Here is a 22,665-nt window from a genome sequence, read left to right as displayed (position 1 = left end):
ATCTTGGGTAGGATTCAAAAGTGTGATTTCTCTGTGTGATTACCAACGAATCTGCGGTTTGTTACCAAGGTGCCAAGAAATTGTAAATAAGGGTGCCACGTAGCACAGTGGTGAGCACTGCTGCCTCACTGCACCAAGGACCCGGGTTCGATCCTGGCCCTGGATCACTGTCTTGTGGAGTTTGCACATTCTCCCCTTGTCTGCATGGGTCTCACCCCCACAACACACAGATGTGCAGGGTATGTGGTTTGGCCACACTAAATTGCCTCTTAATGAAAAAGAAAATGAAAAAAAAGAAATAGTAATAAATGGCATGTTATGGGCAGAATGGTAGCACAGTGGTTAGCACTGTTGCTTCACAGTGCCAGGGTCCCAGGTGCGATTCCCGGCTTGGTCACTATCCGTGCGGAGTTTGCACGTTCTCCCTGTGTCTGAGTGGATTTCCTCTGGGTGCTCCGGTTTCCACCCACAGATCCCAAAAGATGTGCTGTTAGGTAATTGGGACATTCTGAATTCTCCCTCCAAATAGGCGCTGGAGTGTGGCAACTGGGGGCTTTTCACAGTAACTTCATTGCAGTGTTAATGTGAGCCTACTTGTGACAATAAAGATTATTATTATTGTTAAAAGAAATCTGCTAGTATTTGGTGTGATTAATTCTCCATTATAATTTTTAAATTTAAATCATTGTAACATTTAAAAGCAAGTTTATAACTTAAAACTACTTGATGTGTATTGAAATTATGACTCTGGTAGCTACGTTGGCCTGTAGTGTCCATGTTTCAGGGCAGCGTACCTGCAAGGTACCCCAAATATGTGCTCAGAAACTGGAGGACCTTCTCACCGCCCCCTGCCTGACATCCCATCCCAAATCCTGCCCACTTACCTTATACACTTAAATTCTCCCTGACTTCTCAGTGGCTGAATCTTTAAACTTGCCTGTTTTATGACAACTGGCCAAGTCTGAAGTTCAGGTGAGATAGGAAAGATTTTGGGCGCGATTCTCCGCTCCCCACGCCGCCCTGACAAATTTCACGCCCCCCGCGATTCCCCTACCCCGCCCTCTGAAGAATCGTCGCAACCACACCTGGTCGCTGCCGTCGTGAAACGGGTGTGGAGATGCCCGTTTGGGGCTTGTAGGGGGCCTGGTGGGGAATGAGCACCACGACTGTGCTTGGGAGGGGACAGGCCCGCGATCGGTGCCCACCGATCGGCGGGCCGCGTCTCAATCGGACGCACTATTTCCCCTCCGTCGCCCCGCAAGATCAAGCCGCCACGTCTTGCGGGGCGGCTGAGGGGAAAGACAGCCACCGCGCATGCGCGGGTTCGAGCTGTCAGTGTCGTGACGTCAGCCGCGCATGACGGCCAACCTGCGCATGCGTGGCTGACGTCATTAGGTGTGCCGGTCGCGTCATTCTCGGTGCGACGCCCCGCGGCCGAGAGTTACGGAGCGCCGCTACTAGCCCCGCCGGGAGGGGAGAATAGGGGACGAGGAGCGGCCTCCGAGGCCGTCGTGAAACTCGGCCGAGTTCACAACGGCCCTCCCGATTTTTCCCGGGAGCGGAGAATTCCTCCCTTTGTTTCAGGGTAAGTAATTATGAATGGAGTGACAATCCAACTCAATTGCCATTCCACCTGAAGTTAAAGCCCTACCAACAGTAATGTGATAATGACCATGTGACCTGATGTTGATTGAGGGAGATATATTGGTCACTGAGAACTCCTCTTTGAAAGGATGTGTGAGATCCATTACATCACCTGAGAGAATAGATGGTGACTTGGATTAACGTCTCATCTAAAAGATGGCATTTTTTTGGCAGCACAACAACCCTTTCGTAACTGAACTATATTTTCAGGCTAGATTTTGTGCTCAAATGCCTCGAGTTGGACTTGAGTATACATTCCTCTAATTCTGGGAGGAGAGAATTTTTTTTTTATTCATCCAGAGATATGGGGGCCGCTGGCTGGGTCAGCATTTATTGCCCCTATCTGAGGGCATTTAAGATTCAACTGCATTGCTATGGGTCTGGAATCACGTGTAGTCCAGACCAGGTAAGGATGGCAGATTTCCTTCCCTAAAGGACATTAGTGAGTCAGATGGGTTTTTTACGACAATTAACAATGGTGTCACGGTCATCATTAGACTTTTAATTTCCAGATTTTTATTGAATTCAAATTCCACCAACTGGGGATTTGAACCCAGGTCCCCAGGGAATTACCCTGGGTCTCTAGATTACTAGTTTCAGTGACAATACCACGATGCCCACTACCTCCCCCAAATGCTTGCAACTGAACCACTGCAAATCTTTCATGTCGTCACTCCAACTTAGGATATACAGAATATTTTTAAAAAGTAAAAGGTTGATTAGAATTAGAGATTTAAATTTCAACAAGATAACCTTCTGAAGCTATTCAAACATGAAGATTTTACATTTTGTAGCAGACTTTGTAAAACATTTTTTCACAATTGTATTGTTTGTGCAGGTCGTCTTCTGGTTCCTTGAAGTCCCATCGCTCTCGATAATGAACGAACAAATTAGTTTGATAAAATATTCGCACTAACAGTAAACATTTTAATGTATTTTTAATAATGAAATCTGCACTATACAAATGATATTCAATTAAGTATTCTTTGTATTTAAATGTGATATTTGTACATAACTAATAGAGATGTAAAATTATCAGGAAATTATACAAAAATGTTGGGTTTTTTCATAGTTTAATCTTTTTCTAACACTTTCTTAATCCATGGTACACTTGTGCAGCATTTTAAATGATGTAAATTTAAATCTTGCAAACCACTGATTCTTATGCTTTTTGGTGGAAGGTCTGCGATTGGCTTCAAGTTGCAGGACTCTCCAACTCCAAGAATGATTGAAAGATTGTTAAATATTCCGAAATCGGGCTTGGCTTCAGTGTCACAGAATAATCCAGCATGATGTTTATTAAATAACAGTTATGAGTACGGTGAAATTATATAATTGTCAGGTTTACTCAAAGTCATCTGAAATTCTGTCTAGCAATTCAATAACTCAATTCAATATCAGACACCAGATACAAAAGCATCACTTTTAAAACTTCTTGTTTAATTAGAACCACTGCCACCAAGGTTTTCATAGCTCTAATCAGTGAATTGTTTGGTCATCCTGTTCATCTGTATCAAACGTCCTTTTCATTGAGTGCAGTTTCTCCATTCAGTTGGTGTGAAGCATACATGACTCAAACACTCATCCTAGATAAATAGTAGATCTGTTCCTCACGCCAATCATCAGTGTTTCCAGTTGCTATTGCAGCTCTTCACCTACAACAACCGTGAGCCATAAATTAATTGATACTTTTTGTCTTTCTCTGCTCACAACTTGGTATTTCCATCAAAAGAACAGAACATAGAACATAGAACAGTACAGCACAGAACAGGCCCTTCGGCCCTCGATGTTGCGCCGAGCAATGATCACCCTACTTAAACCCACGTAACCCGTATACCCGTAACCCAACAATCCCTCCATTAACCTTACACTACGGGCAATTTATCATGGCCAATCCACCTAACCCGCACATCTTTGGACTGTGGGAGGAAACCGGAGCACCCGGGGGAAACCCACGCACACACGGGGAGGACGTGCAGACTCCACACAGACAGTGACCCAGCCGGGAATCGAACGTGGGACCCTGGAGCTGTGAAGCATTGATGCTAACCACCATGCTACCGTGAGGCCCTCACTTGAATAATTCTGTCTATGTCCAGTTTCGAGTTCAATCACTGTCTCAACATCTATGAAATTCATGACCATATTGAGAAGCTGGAATGTCCGGAGTTAGTAACTGTTCTGAATATATTACTTTCAATACAGGAGAACGTTCAAGTTGTGCTATCAGGTGGGTTTACTTATAGTATATGCACACTTTATGCCATTTATTCAACACTTTATGTTCCAGTGATGGGTGGGTTTTTTGGTGAGATTGGGGTAAACTTAAAGACTTCAGCTTTGTGGCTTTGAACGTAGGAAGTACCAATATGGAATACAAGAGCTTTCCCTTTAATGCATAGATGATGGAATAATATATATAGGCATTCTGCATCAATCCGATCTAGAAGATTTTATGGATGAATACCAGAAGATGAATTAAAGAGTTTGACAATGGGTTATTGGGATAGAGAGGAATCTAGGTATGGGAGATGGCGGTTGAAGTTAGAATGATTTCTGATCAGTAGTGTCCATCATCAGTATATTTCAACTGGTAACTTGTGTCTTATACTTAGACTAACTTCCTATGAACAAATAAGCAAAGAGTTACCAGTGACACATGGAATGTTAGGAATAAGGAAAAGGGTGTGTGTTCGATTTCTAGTCGCTATTTATAACCAACAACATTTATTAGATGGTACTGCTATGGATATATCTGCATTTGAATTTGAGTGAGAACTCCATATCATATCCAACCTCTTATTTTATTTCTGTAGAGATCCAGTGTTACCTTGCTATGAAAGCAACTCAACTGTACTTTAGAATGTTTCTCTTCACCTATTTGAGAAATAAGTTGCCCAGTTGTTCAGCAGATGTAACCATTCAATAGCTAAACTATATGAATCGAGAATATTCCAGATTTAATCCAAGTCTATGCTAAATTAATCTGATAGGTTGGTATAAAGTCACTGTCTCTGTGATAGAGAAACAAAATTAGTTAGAATTTGTGCTTCTAATCACTAGTCAGAGACTGCTCCTGGAAGTTCTGCGTAAACTAAAAGTAATGCTGTGGCAATTAGATAGCCTGCCAACTCTATTGCACAGGTCTCATGCATGAATAATGCTGCTTGGGTGAGGATAATATAACAGACTTGAGTTCATGAAGCTGTTGCCCTGAAATGGTGCCTTCAGGAGATGAGAAAACTGAAGTATAAAACTTCCAAATTAGCCTTGTCACTTGCCATATTTTGGGTATTGATCAGAAGAACTGTGCCTCTCCTGGCTGATTAATCCCTGCTGAAGTTAGCAAGTTATTTTTTTTTAAACTGAGGAGAAGAGAAGTGGAAAGGCTAGTGTGTTCCCTCAAGAGAACAGAGCCTGGCAAATTTTGTAAAGGTTTCAAGTCAGTAAGTCAAAGAGGAATCAGAGAAGCTATTTCAGTTGAAAAGCTAATCTCTCTCTCTCTCTCTAATGGAGAAAAATGCCTATTCTCCTTGTGGACTATGACTAATTATCTTATGAAAAAGTAAAACCCTGGGAATGAAGTCCAGGTGGTAGTCTCTAAGTGAACCATTCTTTTGTGTTTTTAAGTCCCTAATTATTGTGGAATGTGAAAGGCTTAAGTTGGCAGATATCTAGCTAACTATGACTAAAGCTGCTTTTTTTTAGCTGAATTAGCCAAATTTATTTTGAAGTCTGCCATCAGGTGCAGAAATGGGTTCAATGCCGCTACAGGCTTCTGATGAAGTTTTGTTTCAATTTGGTCTCCTTATGAATCTGGTGTCTCAGTCCTTTCCCCCCAAATCTTACCAGCCCCCCAACTCCTACCCCACAGAATAAACATTTCGTTGAGAAGAGATATTTTTCCCAGAAGATTTAGTTTCTTGTTCTCCTGTTCTTTGTCCTTTCCTTTGACGTTTTTTCAGCCAGTCATTCATTAAAATTTTGCGTGTTATGGATTAACATTCTGGATTCTATACTCTAGTTAAATAATTTCTCTCTGTAGATTCATCTTATTTTTCATTCATGCATTGTATCTTTGTTAATGGATCAATAACTCAAATGTTTTGATTCTAAATAAAACCTGCTTTCTTCAAAAAACAAAATCAGCCTTGTTAACCTTAGAAACTGAAGTGTTCTGCGCAATATATAACTACATACTGTCCACTGATAGCTCCATTTGGCAGGCTGCAAAAACTACCCATTACAGCTTAAGCTCAGTGGTCTTTGCAGTAAATAACCATCATTAAACCCAGAGAGTCCATACTCTGATTTGCTCAGTTTAATAGAAGTTTCCTTTTAAAAAGACGTGCACTTTTAATTAGTGGCTTTCACAACATGACATCTTAAAGTCCTTTGAAGTCTTGGCACTGTTATAACATAGGAAATGTAGGAGTCAGTTTTCATCAGTAAGGTCCCACTACCCGGGGCGGGGGGGGGGGGGGGGGGGGAGACAGAGGAGGAGGTGGGAGGTGGTGGTTGGGGTGTTGGGGGATGAGATGACAGACAAAACCATATCCTGTGAGAAGCGAGCGAGGATGAGGGCCTCCCTGACCCTCCAGGCATGCCGGACCCTCACCGCTACTGCCTATCCTCCAGATGGTCCTGCGGATCCTCCTCTGGCTTGTCCTCCAGGTCTGGCGCCGCCGCCTCATCCTCCTCGGTGGCCACGTTCCTCGCCATCCACCTCCAGAACGTCGCCCCATTGCTGTGCCAGATTGTGGAGGGCACAGCAGATCACCACAAAGCGGGTGACGCTCTGGAGGGCGTACCACAGTGCACCACCAGAGCGGTCCAGGCATTGGAACCACATTTTGAGCAGCCCAGTGCACCACATTTTGAGCAGTCCAGTGTACCGCTCAATGACAGCCCTGGTGACCGCATGGGCCTCATTATATCGAGTCTCCACATCGGTCACCGGCCTCCATACTGGTGTCATTAGCCAGGTCCTTAGCTGGTACCTCTCATCCCCCAGGAGTCAATTAGCTATCTTGGGATGGTCCTCGAAGAGGCAGGGATCTCTGACTGGCCCAGGATGTAGCTGTCGTGCACTCTCCCTGGGAAGCGTGCACACACATGCATGATCTTCATGTGTTGGTTGCACACAAGTTGGACATTCAGGGAGTGGAACCCAATCCTGTTGATGTAGCCCCTGGACATGGGGGTCCTGGCAATGGTGGAGAATCCTACTGCCCAGGCATCTTGTTGGGCCTGGTCCAGGTCAAAGTTTATATAGTTAGCTGCCCGAGCAAACAGGACATCCGTGACTTCACAGATACACTTGTGGCTGTAGCTTGCGAAATGTCACTCAAGTCCTGCTCAACCCATGGAATGATTCTGAGGCGCAAAGGTTCAGGCCTTCGTTGACCTTGACGGCCACCTGGAGCAGGTACCCTCCTCCTCCACGTGGTGCCAAGTCCACAAGGACATGGTGCAAGTGCCGCACCGTCTCCTTGTTCAAAGGACTAGTGATGCCTGTACATCTTGGTCCGTTGCTGACCTCTCTCTGTGGGTCCCTCCCTGGCCTGATGGGTAGCCGAGTCCTCAGAATGTGGGGCAGAGTCCTGCACATGGGCCAGCATCTCAGGCCGCTGCTGCCCCTGCCTTCCCCGGCTTCTGGCCGTCTGACCTGCCAGCAACACCAAGAGGGAACTTCCTCGGGGTCCAAGATATCATCCACCTTGTGTAATATCTCTAAGGATTTGAGAGGATAAGAGACTGACAACCAGTGTGTCTTCCACCCGGGACCATGCACCCCCCCCCCCCCCCATGGCTCCTCCGCATCTCACATCCAGTAAGATCTTTATATTTTTCTTCCAAAAATAAGGTACTCAGTCCTGTTGAAGAGGTGTCTATAGCACTCTTTGTTTTTATGCAAGTAAAAAAAAACAATCAAAACTTAGATCAAAATAATATATAAACTTGTCAGACTACAGTGAAAAGTCTTTCAAATTTTAACATAAGGAAAAGTTCAAAGAAAATACCTCCAAGAAATAATTGCTACAGATGCTCCAAGAATTCCAGAAGGCTAGCATTCTCTTAATCAATCATAAGATCATATTCTTAAGGCAATCCTTATCTATGGTTTAACCCCTTATTTACTCTTATTGGTTCTAATTCTCAGTTGAGACCCCCTGATTCGTTCAGAAAAGTGTCAATCACTTAACAGGTGATTGGATAATTAGACATTAATCACTTACTCCAAATTAATTATTATTTCCCTGACACAGCACCGTTCCAATGTATTCTATCCCACGGTTAAAATCTTTGCGTCATGCCTGGCCTGGCCATACTATTGTTACTAGATTGTTGCAAATCTGCTGAATGTGTTTTCGTGTCGCTTTTAAGTGTACTTATACAGCACATATTTTGAAACATTGTCATCTATAGATAGTCATGGTCACAGTTTAATAGTTCACTCACTTTTTTTATAAGTCTATCATACTTCTGCAGGCTCTCCCTGGGAAGCGTGCACACTTGCATGATCTTCATAAGTTGGTCGCACACAAGTTGGACTATGTTTTAAGAATCATTTTATTGTCCCAATATAGGCTTAGTTGATTTCTTAAAGGACCCCCAAAATAATTAGTAAATCCAATACACCCCTGTATCTCTCAGGGTGTCATGCACCCCAGGCCGCAGCAGGGGTCCTTGGGCACCGGCCCCTTACCCTGTACCCCAAACACTCGCTGGTAGCGTTACCTAGACAGTGTGCTGGTTCCCTCCCCGGTTAACACACCCATCTTCTGCTGGCGGAAATGTCCCCGGTGCTGAGGCCCAGCCCCTAGATGTTTGGATGTTGGCTGCTGTGTCCAGTGTTCAGTCACAGTGTCCAAGCCTCATGGTCTGATTGGGATGCTAGGCAATAACTCCCACCTGCTACATGGCACGCCTACCCCACGGGAATGCAGTTGGAAGGTTGAAGTGTTCATTTTAGTACGATTCCCAATTAGCAATAGCCTTCATCCAGGCAGACAGAGGTCACCACAGTCAGTGGAGGTTATGGGTGGTTGGTGAGACAGAAAGGCAGGAGCAGGAGTTATCTTCGTTATGGATCCAGGGGGTGGCATGGCAGCCCACTCCCACGACCCCCTGAGCACTGGGGCAGAAAACCCAGGGCCCCTGGACTCGCTGCCCAATTTCAAAGATGGCTACTCACCTCCTCGGATCCCCACAGCAGCCAATCTGCCAGCTTCACACTTTTACAAAGGTGAACTAATCAGCACCCACGTAACAGCTTGATTTGGAGGCGGTTAGATAACGTGAGGCCATTAGATAGGACATGGAATGGAGATTGGCTTTAATTGGTGATTATTGGTTTCGCATCATGCCATGGCGGGATTTGGTTCTTGCCTAAGGGGACGGGCCAGTTAGCCCGACAGAGGTCAGCATGTGCTTACTTGGTACAAAATCAAAGTAGTTGTAAAAGAGAAATGACAGGAAAATCCCAGCTTTTTGGTGTGTGCAGTTATCGGATCTCAGCTGTGATGATAGTCAATCACAAAAGTTGCTTTAGGATTACAGAGGGGAAAATGAGGGCCGCCGGACCCTTTTACTGGAAGTACATAAGTATGAATGTCAGCTGAGGACAGGAATTACTCTTTTTTTTTGACACTCCAAAGGTCACCACTTCTGGACTTGGGACCACCTTCACCCCCAACACCTTTGACATAACATCAATGGACCCCTGCCAGAATCCCCCCAGCTTCGGACAGGCCCAAAACATGTGGACGTGATTCGCGGGCCCACCCGTTCACTGCCCACACCTATCCACTCCTTCAAAAAACCTGCTCATCCTAGTCACAGTCATATGTGCCCTGTGAACCACTTTAAACTGTATAAGGCTAAGCCTAGCACACAAAAGGATCCTCCTCGTAGCTTCCTCCCACAGTCCAGTCTCCACCTCCTCCTTAACTCCTCCCACTGACACATTACTACCCCAATTACGGACCCTCCCAACTCATTAACTCTTTATACATTTCTGACACTCTACACTCACCTACCCTTGTTTTTGACACCACCTTGTCCTGTAGTCCCTGAGGCGGCAGGTGGGGAAAGGTCGGTACCTGCTTCCTGGCCAAATCCCTCACGTAAATACCGGAACCCATTTCCAGTGGGCAGCTTAAATTCCTCCACCAACCCCTCCAAGCTCAAGAAGCTGTCCCCAAACCCCTCAATCCCTGCCTGTTGCCACGGCAAAATCCCCTGTCCAGCCCCCTCCGGAGCAAACCTATGGTTCCCGCAGATCGGAGCCCAAATCGAGGCCCTCTCCAGCCTCGGGTGCTGTCTCCACACCCTCAGGGCCGTCACCATTGCCGAGCTTGTGGAGTAGGTGGCTGGCGTAAATGGTAGGGGCGCCGTCAATAATGCCCCTACACTAGTGCCCTTATAAAAGGCTCCCTCCATCCGCTCCCGTACCGACCCCGCCCCCACTTCCCACTATATTCGCTGCCCAGTAATAATTCATCAAGTTTGGAAGAGCCGGGACTTCCAGTGGCGGCATGTAGAGGGGAAGTCGCACGTTGGGTGGCTCCCGCTTGAGATGTATTTTAAGAGGTTTAAAGTCTGGTTCCGGGGGTAATTTCTGGAGGATTGAAGAAGGAAAGATAGTAAGTCACTAAAGGATGCAAATAGGTTATGCGAGGAGCATCTGGAAAGAAGGGAGGAAAGGAGGCTTCGTCATCGAGTGAGAGGGCCAGCAAAACTGCTGGCAAGGTGGCGGATGTCAGAGCGCATGGTGTTGACACACTGCTTACAGTGGGAAAGATGACCGAGGTGATGGCTGTGGAGCTGGAGAAGCAGTTTGCGAGGCACATGGAGGCCTTGAGGAAGGAGAGGGCAGTCGCACTGAAATCATTGGTGGAGGAAGCAATCGCCCCGGTGAGGGTAGCTGTGGCAAAGGCATCAGCCGAGGTGAGAGGGCAAGGTGAGACGATGAAGGGAGTGGAGGAAGCCGTGTCGCAGCACAGCGACCAGCTCACCTCGATGGCGGCCGATCTGCGGAGAGTGGTGGAAGCCAGCAGAGGGCTTCGAGCAAAGCTCGAAGATTTGGAGAACCGCTCGAGGCAGCACAATCTGAGAATTGTGGGCTTGTCCGAAGGGGCAGAGGGCCCGAGGCCAACAGAATGCTTCGCTAAGATGCTGGCAGAGTAGATGGGGGAGGGTGAGGACCCCTCCCGGTATGAACTGGACCAAGGTCATCGATCGTTAAGGCCGAAACCCAAAGTAAATGAGTCACCAAGAGCAGTAATTATTTGCTTCCATAAATACCACATGAAGGAAAGGATATTAAGCTGGGCAAGGCAGAAGCAGAAAGTGCAGTGGGCTGGTGTTGGAATTCGGATATACCAAGACTCGACAGTGGAGCTGGCGAAGAGACGAGCAGCGTTGAGCCGGGTTAAAGCAATATTATACAACAAGGGGATGCGATTTGGTATGGTGTACCCGGCGAAGCTGAGGTTGACGTACAACACCAAGGATTTTTAATATCGAAGCGGCGGAGGCGTTCGTGGAGACAGAAGACTTGGGGCAGTAGTAAGGAGTGGAGCTGGAAGAGAAGTCGTGGACTGTGATTGGGGAGCTGGAAAATCTATAAATGTTCTAACTTTCTTTTCATTGACCTGTATTGTAACTTACTTGACTTCACATTGTTATAGAGTTTAAGTTTTTGTTTGGTTTGATTGGCATACTCTGTTGTGACGGTTATATGTTATTTTATTGAGTTGGATTGTTTTCCTTTTTCCTCTGGGACTGGGTGGGAGGGGACGGAATGCCTTTTTCGGGGGGGGCACCCACACTAGCTAACCAAAGTCAGCTAGTGAACAGTTGAGGTGGGAGGAGGGCTGCGGACATTGGAGCCTGGTTAGCAAGCTTCAATGGGGCCTACGAGACAAGTGGGGGGGTCGATACTGGGTGAGGTTGCTTCGAGAGGAAGTACAGGGGGAATTCTGGGAGGGGGTTCAATGTTAACAATGGATAGGGGCGGGTGGGCTCATAGGGCAGTGCCCGGTGGTATGATGATGGTGGCGGATAAGAGGGGGGGGGGGGGTGTTGAGAGACCCTCAGTTAGGATAGTAAGGTGGAACGTGAGGAAGCTGGGAGGTCCAGTCAAGAGGTCAAAGGTGCTTGCGCATCTTAAAAGCTTGATGGCTGATGTAGCAATGCTGCAGGAGACGCACTTGAGGGTGAAGGACCAGGAGAGACATAAAAAGGGCTGGGTTAGCCAGGTGTTTCACTCTGGATTTGACGGAAGTGCTCGAGGGGTAGCGGTAATGGTCAGCAAAAAGGGTACGGTTCCAGATGGAGAAGGTGGTTGCAGATCAGAGGGGTAGGTATGTGACTGCGACAGAGACGCTGGAGGGGAGGTTAGTGTCGCTGGTAAGTGCATACGGTCCCAATTAGGATGATGTGGGATTCATGAAGAAGGTGTGTGGGGCCATCCCTGACTAGGGCTCACACGAGCTGATAGTGGGTGAGGACTGGAACCTGGTGCAGGAGCCAAGATTGGACAGGTCATGGCTGCGCTCGTTAGTACCGTCGGGGGGGGGGGGGGCGGGGGGGGGGGGGGGGGGGGTGGGGGTAGGGGACGAAGGCGTTGGCTGGGCTAATGGAAATGGGAAGGGTGGATCCTTGGAAGTTTCTGCACCTGAGGGAATGTGAGTACTCGTTTTTCTTGGCAGTCCAGAAGGTATACTTGAGGATCGACTTTTTCGTGCTGGGTAAGGCTTTGCTGGCTGAGGTTAAGGGGTTGGAGTACACGGCAATTGCAGTGTCAGATCATGCTCCGCGTTGGGTGGATATGGTACTGGAGAAAGGGTTAGTACAAAGGCTGGGGTGGAAATTAGATGTGGGATTGTTGGGGGACCGAGGGTTCTGTGACAAAACTGAAAAAATAATTGAGGAATGTAGGTTTCAGCTGCACGGGGGAGGTGTCGAAGGTGGTTGTCTGGAAGGCTCTAAAGGCGGTGGTGAGGGGTGAAGTGATCTTGTTTAAGGCCAGGGTGGACAAAGAGGAGATGTTAGGATATCAGAGGGTAATAGAAGAGATGTTGGAGGTAGATAGGAGTTATGCAGAAGATGGGGACCCAGTGAAGTTGGAAAAGAGGAAGGAACTACAGGCGAGCTTTAACCGACAATCTACCAGGGAGGCAGTGTGCCAGTTAAGGGGTGCAATGTACTAGCATGGAGAGAAGGTGGGACGTATGTTAGCAGGTCAGCTTCGGAGGGAGGCAACGGGAAGGGAAATTATCCAAGTGCGGGATAGGGCAGGGAAGTTAGTGGTGATCAGATTAACAAGGTCTTTAAGGAATTCTATGAGAGGGTGTACAGGTCAGAAACACCTGGGGGAGATCGAGATATGCAGCAATTTCTAGATGGGTTGGAGTACCCGAGGTTAGGGGAAGGGGACAGGGTTGCATTAGAAGGAGCGATAGTGGAGCAGGAGATAAAAGGTGCGATTGGAAGGATGCAATCGGGGAAGGTAGCAGGGCCGGATGGGTTTCCGGTGGAATATTATAAAAAATTTAATAGAAACTGGCACCGCTGACGGTGGGGATGTTTGAAGAGGTGATAGGGATGGGTGTGTTACCACAAACTTTGGGGCAGGCAGTGATTTCCCTGTTGCTTAAAGAAGACAAGGATCCGATGGAGTATGGGGAATATGGGCAGCATGGTAGCAGTGGTAGCTTCACAGCTCCGGGGTCCCAGGTTCGATTCCTGGCTTGGGTCACTGCCTGTGTGGAGCCTACATGTTCTCCCCGTTTCTGCGTGGGCTTCCTCTGGGTGCTCCGATTTCCTCCCACAAGTCCCGAAAGACGTGCTTGTTAGGTGAATTGGATATTCTGAATTCTCCCTCCGTGTACCCGAACCAGGCGTCGGAATGTGGCGACTAGGGGCTTTCCAGAGTAACTTCATTGCAATGTTAATGTATGCCTACATGTGACAATAAACAATTATTATTGTATAGGTCCATATCACTTTTAAACGTGGGCGCAAAGGTATTGGCGAAGTTACTGGCAGGTAGGCTGGAGGCGTGCCTTCCGGAGATGGTAGGCGAGGATCAGACAGGGTCTGCGAGAGGGAAGCAGCTCTTTTTGAATATTAGGAGGGTATTGAACGTGGTTATGGCACCAGCGAGGGGAAGGAAACAGAGGTGGTTGTGGCATTGGACGCCGAGAAAGCGTTTTGCTGTGTAGAATGAGGGTACTTGATGGCAATTCTAGAGCGGTTTAGGATGGGACCACGATTTGTGGACTGTATAAGGAGCCGAGGGTGAGTGTCCGCACAAATAACATCAGCTCGAAATACTTTTCTCTCCACCGAAGGACATCCCTGCCTAGTCCAATGTCCCCCCTGCTGTTTGCACTCTCAATTGAGCCGTTGGCCATCGTGTTAAGAAGTTCAGGTGTATGGAAAGGGATAGTGCCGAGAGGCTGGGGGGGATGTACAGCATAGGGTGTCCTTATACGCCGATGACTTGTTTTTATACATGTTGGAATCGAGTGCGTCAATAGAGGGAATACTGGAGCTTCTTTGGGTGTTTGGATCTTTCTCAGGGTACAAGTTAAATCTAGACAAGAGTGAGTATTTTGTGGTTTCTCGGCCAGTGGTGGGGACGGGTCGGGGGCTGCCATTCTGTAGGGCAGGTACTCACTTTAGATACCTGGGGGGGGGAGCTCCTTGGGTATAATATTTCTAGTTTGGTGGGGAGGGCGAAAGCTGATCTGGCAAGGTGGGATTGTCTCCCTCTGTCACTGGCGGGTCAGGTATAGAATTTACAGTTTGGCTCATTGAAGTCTGCACCGGCTCTTGAAAAGAGCACCCTATCTAAGCCCTGACCTCCACCCTATCCCCACACCTCCACCCTATCCCCGTAACCCCACCTAACCTATTTTGGACACTAAGGGCAATTTAGCATAGACAATCCACCTAACCTGCACATCTTTGGACTGTGGGAGGAAACCGGAGCACCCGGAGGAAACCCACGCAAACATGGAGAGAATGTGCAGACTCCGCACAGACAGTGACCTAAGCTGGGAATCGAACCTGGGGCCCAGAGCTGTGCTAACCACTATGCTACCGTGCTGCAAATGTGAAAAAGGGTACAGGTGGTTAAAATGAATGTGTGCCGCGATTTCTGTTTATTTTCCAATACCTGTAGCCATCTTGGATGGCCACTTCCAACTAGGTACAGAGAAACCCCAAAGCCTGGTGGGTAAAATGGACAAGCCAAGATTCAGGCAGGGTCAGAGCCTGAAATGCATATTTGTCAGCAAAAGTCCAGACAGTATCGAAACTCCGTCGCATTAGCATGTTAATCAGGCCGATTAGCATTTGATGGCCCATCTCCCCCAACACAAAAGGACTGGTACTCCAGCAACCGGGACAGTCCCAGACATTTTGGCGGCACTCCCTGTCCAAGGGTAACTCAAACAGTGACCGCTTGGGACATGCCCAGCCATCCAGATCCCCGCCCACTTATTGGCTAAGGAATCGAACAGATTCCCCAATTAGTAAGGCCCAAATCGAAGGACTGCCCAAAAGAGCACGAAAACTCCTGAGTATAAGAAAAAGAGTTCGCCATACGCTCGCTCTCTTTTGGTCTTGGTACCCCGGTCACGGTCATTGCCAATCGTAGCAACGCCAGAAGCGAGACCAAGTTTAACGCTCGCTACCAGACGGATGAGCCCAGCTGAGCAGCAGTTACTCCTTCGAACCTGAGAGATCCAGAATTGAACAGCGGCCACTGTTTTCTGACCTAAGCCGGATGCCCGAAGTTAAGTGTCTTAGTTGATAGGTGTGGCTAACTAGTAGTGTTTATGTTGCATGACTAATTGTGTGTAAATAAAGTACACTTGAACTAACTAACTGGTGTTTGGCTCGTTGATCAATAGCCGGTTGAAACTTGTGGTGGTATCATTCGATACCTGGTGACTCTAAGCATTCGGACTTAGACAATATAGAAAGAAGGCAAATTTACTGATTGCCCTAATTGGAACAGAGCCACAGAAAAGACCAAGTAGAAAAGAAAGCCTGCCGATGTTCCTGCCAAAGGTATTTTTTAGAGTGATTGATGGAATGATTACCTCGTTCATATGATGTGGAGATGCCGGTGTTCGACTGGGGTGAGCACAGTGCATTTTCTTTGAGACATAACGGAAACTGTGTACCTCTTTTACTTGAACCCTTCAAGAAACACTGGAGTGCCACAGTATTGTCAAACAAATAATATCTAACAGAAGTGTACAATTTTTAGAGTGGCAAAACTAATAAACAAGGGAAATTCAAATTAAATAACATTGCTTCCACTTTCAACCATGTTCTGCAGTGCCCACTCAAGGAAGATCTCAGGCATACGTCAGACACCCCTTGCTCCTTCTCCAGGGTCACCCAGACATAGGCAAGACTGCGGAAGAGAGGCAAATACAGTCAGGGTAAACACTGGCTGTATACATCCAGCATCCACTAATGGCAATCCCTGGCCAAGCCTGGGAATGGACGTCAGGTGGTCCTCCAACTTTGAAACTCTGTATGTTAGTCTTAATAAGCTGGACTTGAAGCAAATCAGCACTGGTAATTACAATAACTCGGAACTGGTGGGTGATATGTGTTTTTTGTACACTTACATTAAATAATACTGGTTCTATTCTAGATGTTGCAAAAGGACAGGAACTGAACAATTAAAACAATTCCCAGGAACTTATTTTAATATGACTGCGAGTTTTGACCCAAAGTGGTGAACAGCTTCATTACTTTTGAGAAATCGTCCTACCCTGTTGACCATTAACCACACACTCAGCTGTGCATTTTGAAGATAGCTTGACCTCGGGATTTTCCTGTGTTTAGATTGATGCACTTTTAAAATTTCACCCAGTGAATTTTCTCTGAGACATAAAGGAAACTGTGTGTGTGTGTGTGTGTGTGTGTGTATATATATATATATATATATATTTATATTTAGACATAAAGGAAACTGTTTATCTGAATAAATGTTTTTCTTTAAAGCAGTTAATGTATAAAGTAAATATTGTCAGTGCCAAAAATGGGGCAGTTTCAAGTGTACAGTATCAGCCTCAAGTACCTCTCGGTTAATCAATTTGCATGACAGGTGCAAAATAAAGCTTCCACCATTTTAATCTGCCTGAGCCCCAAACTCAAGTACCTGTTACCACATGATTGAGACATGCCAATTTCCCATTTATGGCTTCTTTTAGTGAGAGTGCCTAATTAATGCCAAGTTGGGGATGTTTTCTGTGTACTTCAAATCGACTGGGATAATGAGACTGAAACCTGCAGCGATTTAAGGTGCTTTTTACAGCCAGCAGATCATGATCCAAGTGCCATGCTGAGTGGTGTAAAGGACCATGATCGTCCAAACTTCTGGTTGTAACAACACTGGATGACCTTGTTCTTGGAGTTCTGGTTAAACCAGTCTTTAATGTAATCTAGCTGTTTCATTCACCATCACCCTTTTGCTCTTCTGTTAATCCCTGTGTTAGTGATTTGGCATCTTTGACCTTTGAGCATGGATAACATGTTTGAAGAACACTATTTATCCTTTGATATTATTTAGGAATTCTCTTCAATGCTTCATTAGTTCTTTTCTTCACCCAGCTTACCCTTAGGATCCATTTTAAGCATCAGGATCCTCCTTAAGCACCACATTTCAAAGTTGTTGATTTTCTTTTGTTCCTCTTTCCCAATGCTCCAAGCTTCACATCCATCATTCATTACGAACCAAACGTATTTTTGTGTACGGATTTTCATTTCAAAACTTAAACTGATGTTTCTTAGAATGTTGCTTAATTTTGTATAAACACTTTTGGCTTGTCCAGTCCTCTTTCAGATGACAGTACTGATTATAACATCAGATGTTACTGTTCTTCCCAGGTAGTTGAATTGATTAACATGTTGCAACTTGCGTGCATACAACATCACAGTAAATGGTATGTCTTTTTATTTTGTCTTTACATAAGTCTACATTTTCTTGAAGTTGAATGTAAGCTAGTATCTACCACTTTTTCCTTTACAATTATATCCATTAAATTTTGCAAGTCTTCTTCACCGTGTTCGATCCCGGTTCTGGGTCACTGTCCGTGTGGAGTTTGCACAATCACCCCGTATTTGCGTGGGTTTTGCCCCCACAACCCAAAGATGTGCAGGGTAGGTGGATTGGCCACGCTAAAATTTGCCCCCAAATTGGAAAAAAATTAATTGGGTACACTAAATTTAAAAACAAGTTTAGGAAGCACTGATGTATGTATCTCCATCAAGCTGGTAGCTACTTGTTGGGCAATGTCAATGATTGGCATCATAAAATACCAATCTGCCCAAAAATGTGCAGGTTAGGTGGACTGGCCATGATTGATGCGTGGGATAACGGGGATAAGATGTGGGAGTGGGCCTATGTAGAATGCTCTACCGGGCAGCACGGTAGCATGCTGGTTAGCACAATTGCTTCACAGCTCCAGGGTCCCAGGTTCGATTCCCGGCTTGGGTCACTGCCTGTGCAGAGTCTGCACGTTCTCCCCGTGTGTGCGTGGGTTTCCTCCGGGTGCTCCGGTTTCCTCCCACAGTCCAAAGATGTGCAGATTAGGTAGATTGGTCATGCTAAATTTCCCTTAGTGTTGGGTAGGGTTACTGGGTTGTGGGTATAGGGTGGAGGTGTGGGCTTGGATAGGGTGCTCTTTCAAAGAGCCGGTGCAGACTCGATGGGCCGAATGGCCTCCTTCTGCACTGCAAATTCTAAATTAATTCACTGTCGACTTGATGGATGCATAGCTATCAGATAGAAAGGAGATTTTCATTCCCTCACTCTGGGTTGGATTCAATCCCAGTCCCAGAGGTTCTAATTATGTAACCAACTAGCTACACCAGTCTGCCCCCTTCAAAAGAGCTGTCTAATTAATTCTCTGGTATATTTATAGAAACAAACATTGAAGAATATAGAACTAGGAACGGGAGTAGGCGTTACAGCCTTGGTACAAACATGCACACAAGAGATGAATGCAGAGGTGAGGTTAGATTATTGCCCTTGACATCAAAGCAGCACTTGACTGAATCTGGCATCAAGGAGCACTTGCAAATTTGAAGTCAGTGGGAATCAGAAGAAAAGCTTTAAGCTGGATAGAGTCATATCTAGCACAAAAAAATATAGTTGTGGTTGTTGGAGGCTAATCATCTAAGCCCATGGACATCATTGTAAGAGCTCCTCAAGGTAGCTTCTCAGCCCCAATCATCTTCAGCTGCTTCACCAATGATCTTTCTGCTATCATAAGATTGCATTGTGTTCTGTACCATTCCCAACTGATTTATTGAAGCAATCCATGCCCACATGTAGCAAGACCTGGCCAACATCCAGGCTTGAGCTGATAAATAGCAAGAAATATTTGTGTCACTCAAATGCTAGACAATAAGCACATGTGCCAGGCAATAACCATCTCCAATGAGAGAGAATCTAACCACTTCTTCTTTACATTCACCAGCATTGCCAATGCTGAATCCCTCACCATTAACTTCCTGAGGGGTTGTGATTGCCCAGAGACGTAGGTTTACCAGCCAAAGCTACAACAGCCCGTCTAATCACCTGACTCACCAAAGCCTATCCACTATCTACAAGGCACATGTCAATTGGGTTCAACAATACTCTCCATTTGCCTGGATGAGTGTAGCTCCAAAAGCATTCAGGACATTTGACACGATCCAGCACAAATGAGTCCACTTGATCTGCACTCCCTGCACCACCAGCGCAGTGGCAGCAACTCACCAAGGCTCCTTTGACCACCTTTAAAATGCATGACCTCTATCACATAGAAGAACAAGGATAGCAAACATTTGGGACCATCTGCATCTGCAAGTTCTCCTCCAAGTCATACACCATTCTGACTTGAAACTCTTGCTGTTCCTTCACTGTCACTGGTAAAAGTCATGGAATTCCCTCTGTAATAGCACTGTAAGTATATCTACACCGCATGGAATGCAATGGTTCAGGACTGTGTTACAATGGGACTTCCAGTGATGATGATGTGCTGAGCAGTTGCACGTCAGCTGGCTCTTCTCCAGTGGATCTGAAATATAGCCACTTTTTAACGAAAACTCGCCAGAACACTCGCCAATTCAGACCCGCACATCCAGACATAGGAACAGCTTCTTCCCCACAATTACTAGACTCCTCAATGACTCTCCCTTGGATTGATCTGTTCCCTGTAAGAACACTATTCACAACGCCCTATGCTGCTCTTATTTGGCATTGTTCCGCACTGTAACCAATCACTATTTGTTGATGCACCACTGCCAATGTACTCTGTTGATTATTCTTTTGTCTACTATGTACGTACTGTGTGCATTCACTTGGCCGCAGAAAAATACTTTTCACTGTACTTCGGTACATGTGACAATAAATATCAATCAATCAATTAATTACCCAAACCTCAGTAAGAGGAGGGAAGGAAGAGAGGGGAAAAAATGCCCGGAAAAAGCTAGTCTAGGGGCCAGGAACTGAAACAGTTGGACGAGCCGACCAGCGTAGGAGGCGGCAGAGCGCAAGTTTTTCTGGAGCGAGAAGGGCAGAGCAGCCACAAAAAAATCCCTCCCGCAGGGGGGGAGCTGGAAGGCACTGAGGGAGCTCCAGCTGGAGATAAAAGCAGACATTCAGGCAGCAGTGATGGATGCGGTGGCCAAAACTCTGGCGCAAATACAGCTTGACCTGAGCAGAGTGGAAAAGAGACTGAAAGCCCTGAGACGCAACCATTAAGGACTTGGAGAAAGCCGCAACCGACCAGAGTGATCGGATGTGAGGACAGATGTGAGCAGTGCCAAGGAGGCTCGGCCAACCATGCCCACATGTTCTGTTCTTGCCCCAGACTTGATGGGTACTGGACAGCCTTCTTTGTCAATGTCCAAAGTGGTGGGGATGAGGGTGGAGCCATACCCGAAAGTGGCGGTCTTCGGGGTATCAGATCAGCCAGATCTCTTCATGGGGAGGAGTGCAGATGCCCTTACCTTTGCCTCCCTGATCGTCCGCCGTAGAATCCTGCTCGGCTGGCAGTCAGCAGCACCACCTAAAGCTGCAGACTGGCTGTCCGACCTATCGTGATATAGACTTCGGGACTCAGCCAGCTCGGTTAGTAGTGGTGCTACCTAGCCACTCTTGATGATGAACATTGAAGTCCCACCCAGAGTGGGAGATAGTTCCCCTGCCATCTTCAGTGCTTTCTCCAAGTGGTATTCAATATGGAGCGTACTCATTCATCAGATAAGTCGGGCGGTAAGTGGTAATCAGCACAAGGTTTCCTTGCCCATGTTTGATCTGATGCAATGAACCTTCATGGGATCCGGAGTCAATGTTGAGGACTCCCAGGGTAACTCCTTCCACTATGCCGCCACTTCTGGTGGGTCTGTCCTGTCAGTGGGGTGGTAATAATGGTGTCTGGGGCATTGTCTGTAAGGTATGATTCGGTGAGGGTATGGTTACATCAGATTTTTAATGACTACTCTGTGGGACAGCTCTCCCAATTTTTGCACAAGACGCCCCCAGATGTTAGTATGAAGGACTGCAGGATCAGCAAGGCTGCTTGGGCCATTGTCATTTCTGATGTCTAGGCCAATATTGATTCCTTAGCAGTTTGGTAAAAGTGAGTGGCGTGCTAGGCCATTTCAGAGAGCATTTAAGAGTCAATCTGGAGTCACAGGTAGGACAGCAGGTTTCCTGAGAGGAAATTAATGTTTTTACAACAATCGTTTCATGGTCACCATTATTAATACTAGCTTTTAATTCCAGATTTATTACTTGAATTTAAATTCCACCAGCTGCCATGGTGAGATTTGAACCCATGTCCCCAGATATGAAAATAAGAGAAGGAATAGGCCATTCAGCCCATTCTAGCATGTTCCACCATTCAGTATGATGATAGTTGACCATCCTCTTCAATGCCTTTTTCTTTTAAAAAAAATTTTTTTATTAAAAGCTTTTTCAATATCGATGAAGAATGAATCTTCGTCGCCATCTGTTGCCTATCTTCTAGTGACCTACTCCTGTTGCCACGCCACCTGTGGTCGGATGCTAGAATACTAATCCATATATACTGACACTAATGTTTACATACGGTTTGGTTATTATATTATGTACATAGATGATAGTTCACATATTATCACAGATGCCCTTGGACAAAGGGAAACCCTGGAGTGCAGGGGCCAGACCTCATGGTGAGAACGGTGACCGTGGCCATTTTGGATGGCCCCCTAACAAAGGGAAACCCCGGAGTGCACGGGCATGTCCACCAGGTAATTATGGTTGATCCTGCAGGAAGGGGGGGGGGGGGGGGGAACAGAAGCCCCCCACCAGGATAGTCACCTGGAATGTAAGGGGACTTAATGGTCCAGTGAAAAAAATCAGACTCTTCGCCCAATTAAGAAGCCTGAAGGCCGACATAATCTTCGCAAGGAGACACACCTGAGGGAAAAGGACAGACTGCTGCTAAGAAAGGGCTGGGTGGGACAGACATGCCATTCACGCTACGGGACGAGGGCTAGGAGAGGAGTCATACTGATTAATAAGAGGACAAATTTTACGGAGACCAGGATGGCTAAGGACCAAGACGGATGGTACGTCATGGTCAGCGGTGTCTTAGATGAGGCACCGGTGGTACTAGTAAATGTGTACGCACCCAACTGGGATGGCACAGACTTTATAAAGAAGACCATGGCGGAAATCGTCAACATCGACGCACACCGACTGATTATGGGAGGATACTTTAACTGCGTGCAGGATTTTGACCGACCGATCAAACCACCGAACAGGGAAAAAGACATTCATGGAACAGATGGGGGCTGTGGACCCATGGTGGTTCCTGCACCCCGGCGAGAGGGCTTCGCGATCCAGGCAAGGGGGCAGGAGAAGAGACTGAGGGAGATGCTGTTCAAAGTAGTGGGAAGGAGTCTTAGGTATCTGGGATTGAAGTGGCAAGGGACTGGGGTCAGCTCCAT

At 46.5% G+C, this 22,665-nt stretch overlaps 1 protein-coding gene across 1 annotated transcript in view; it reads left to right on the top strand.

The window, feature by feature from the left end:
- LOC119970942 overlaps positions 1–2,974 on the top strand; it is an 89,033-nt gene extending 86,059 nt beyond the window's left edge. Inside the window, exon 8 of the mRNA XM_038806053.1 lies at positions 2,483–2,974. Within this exon, the coding sequence (XP_038661981.1) occupies positions 2,483–2,522 (40 nt within the window). The 3' untranslated portion in view covers positions 2,523–2,974. The remainder of the gene's footprint in view (positions 1–2,482) is intronic.
- The last annotated feature ends 19,691 nt before the right edge of the window (positions 2,975–22,665 follow it).

This window comes from Scyliorhinus canicula, chromosome 9 (genome assembly GCF_902713615.1).
Source record: "Scyliorhinus canicula chromosome 9, sScyCan1.1, whole genome shotgun sequence".
Lineage (NCBI taxonomy): Eukaryota > Metazoa > Chordata > Chondrichthyes > Carcharhiniformes > Scyliorhinidae > Scyliorhinus > Scyliorhinus canicula.
This window is presented reverse-complemented; position numbering and strand designations above follow the sequence as displayed.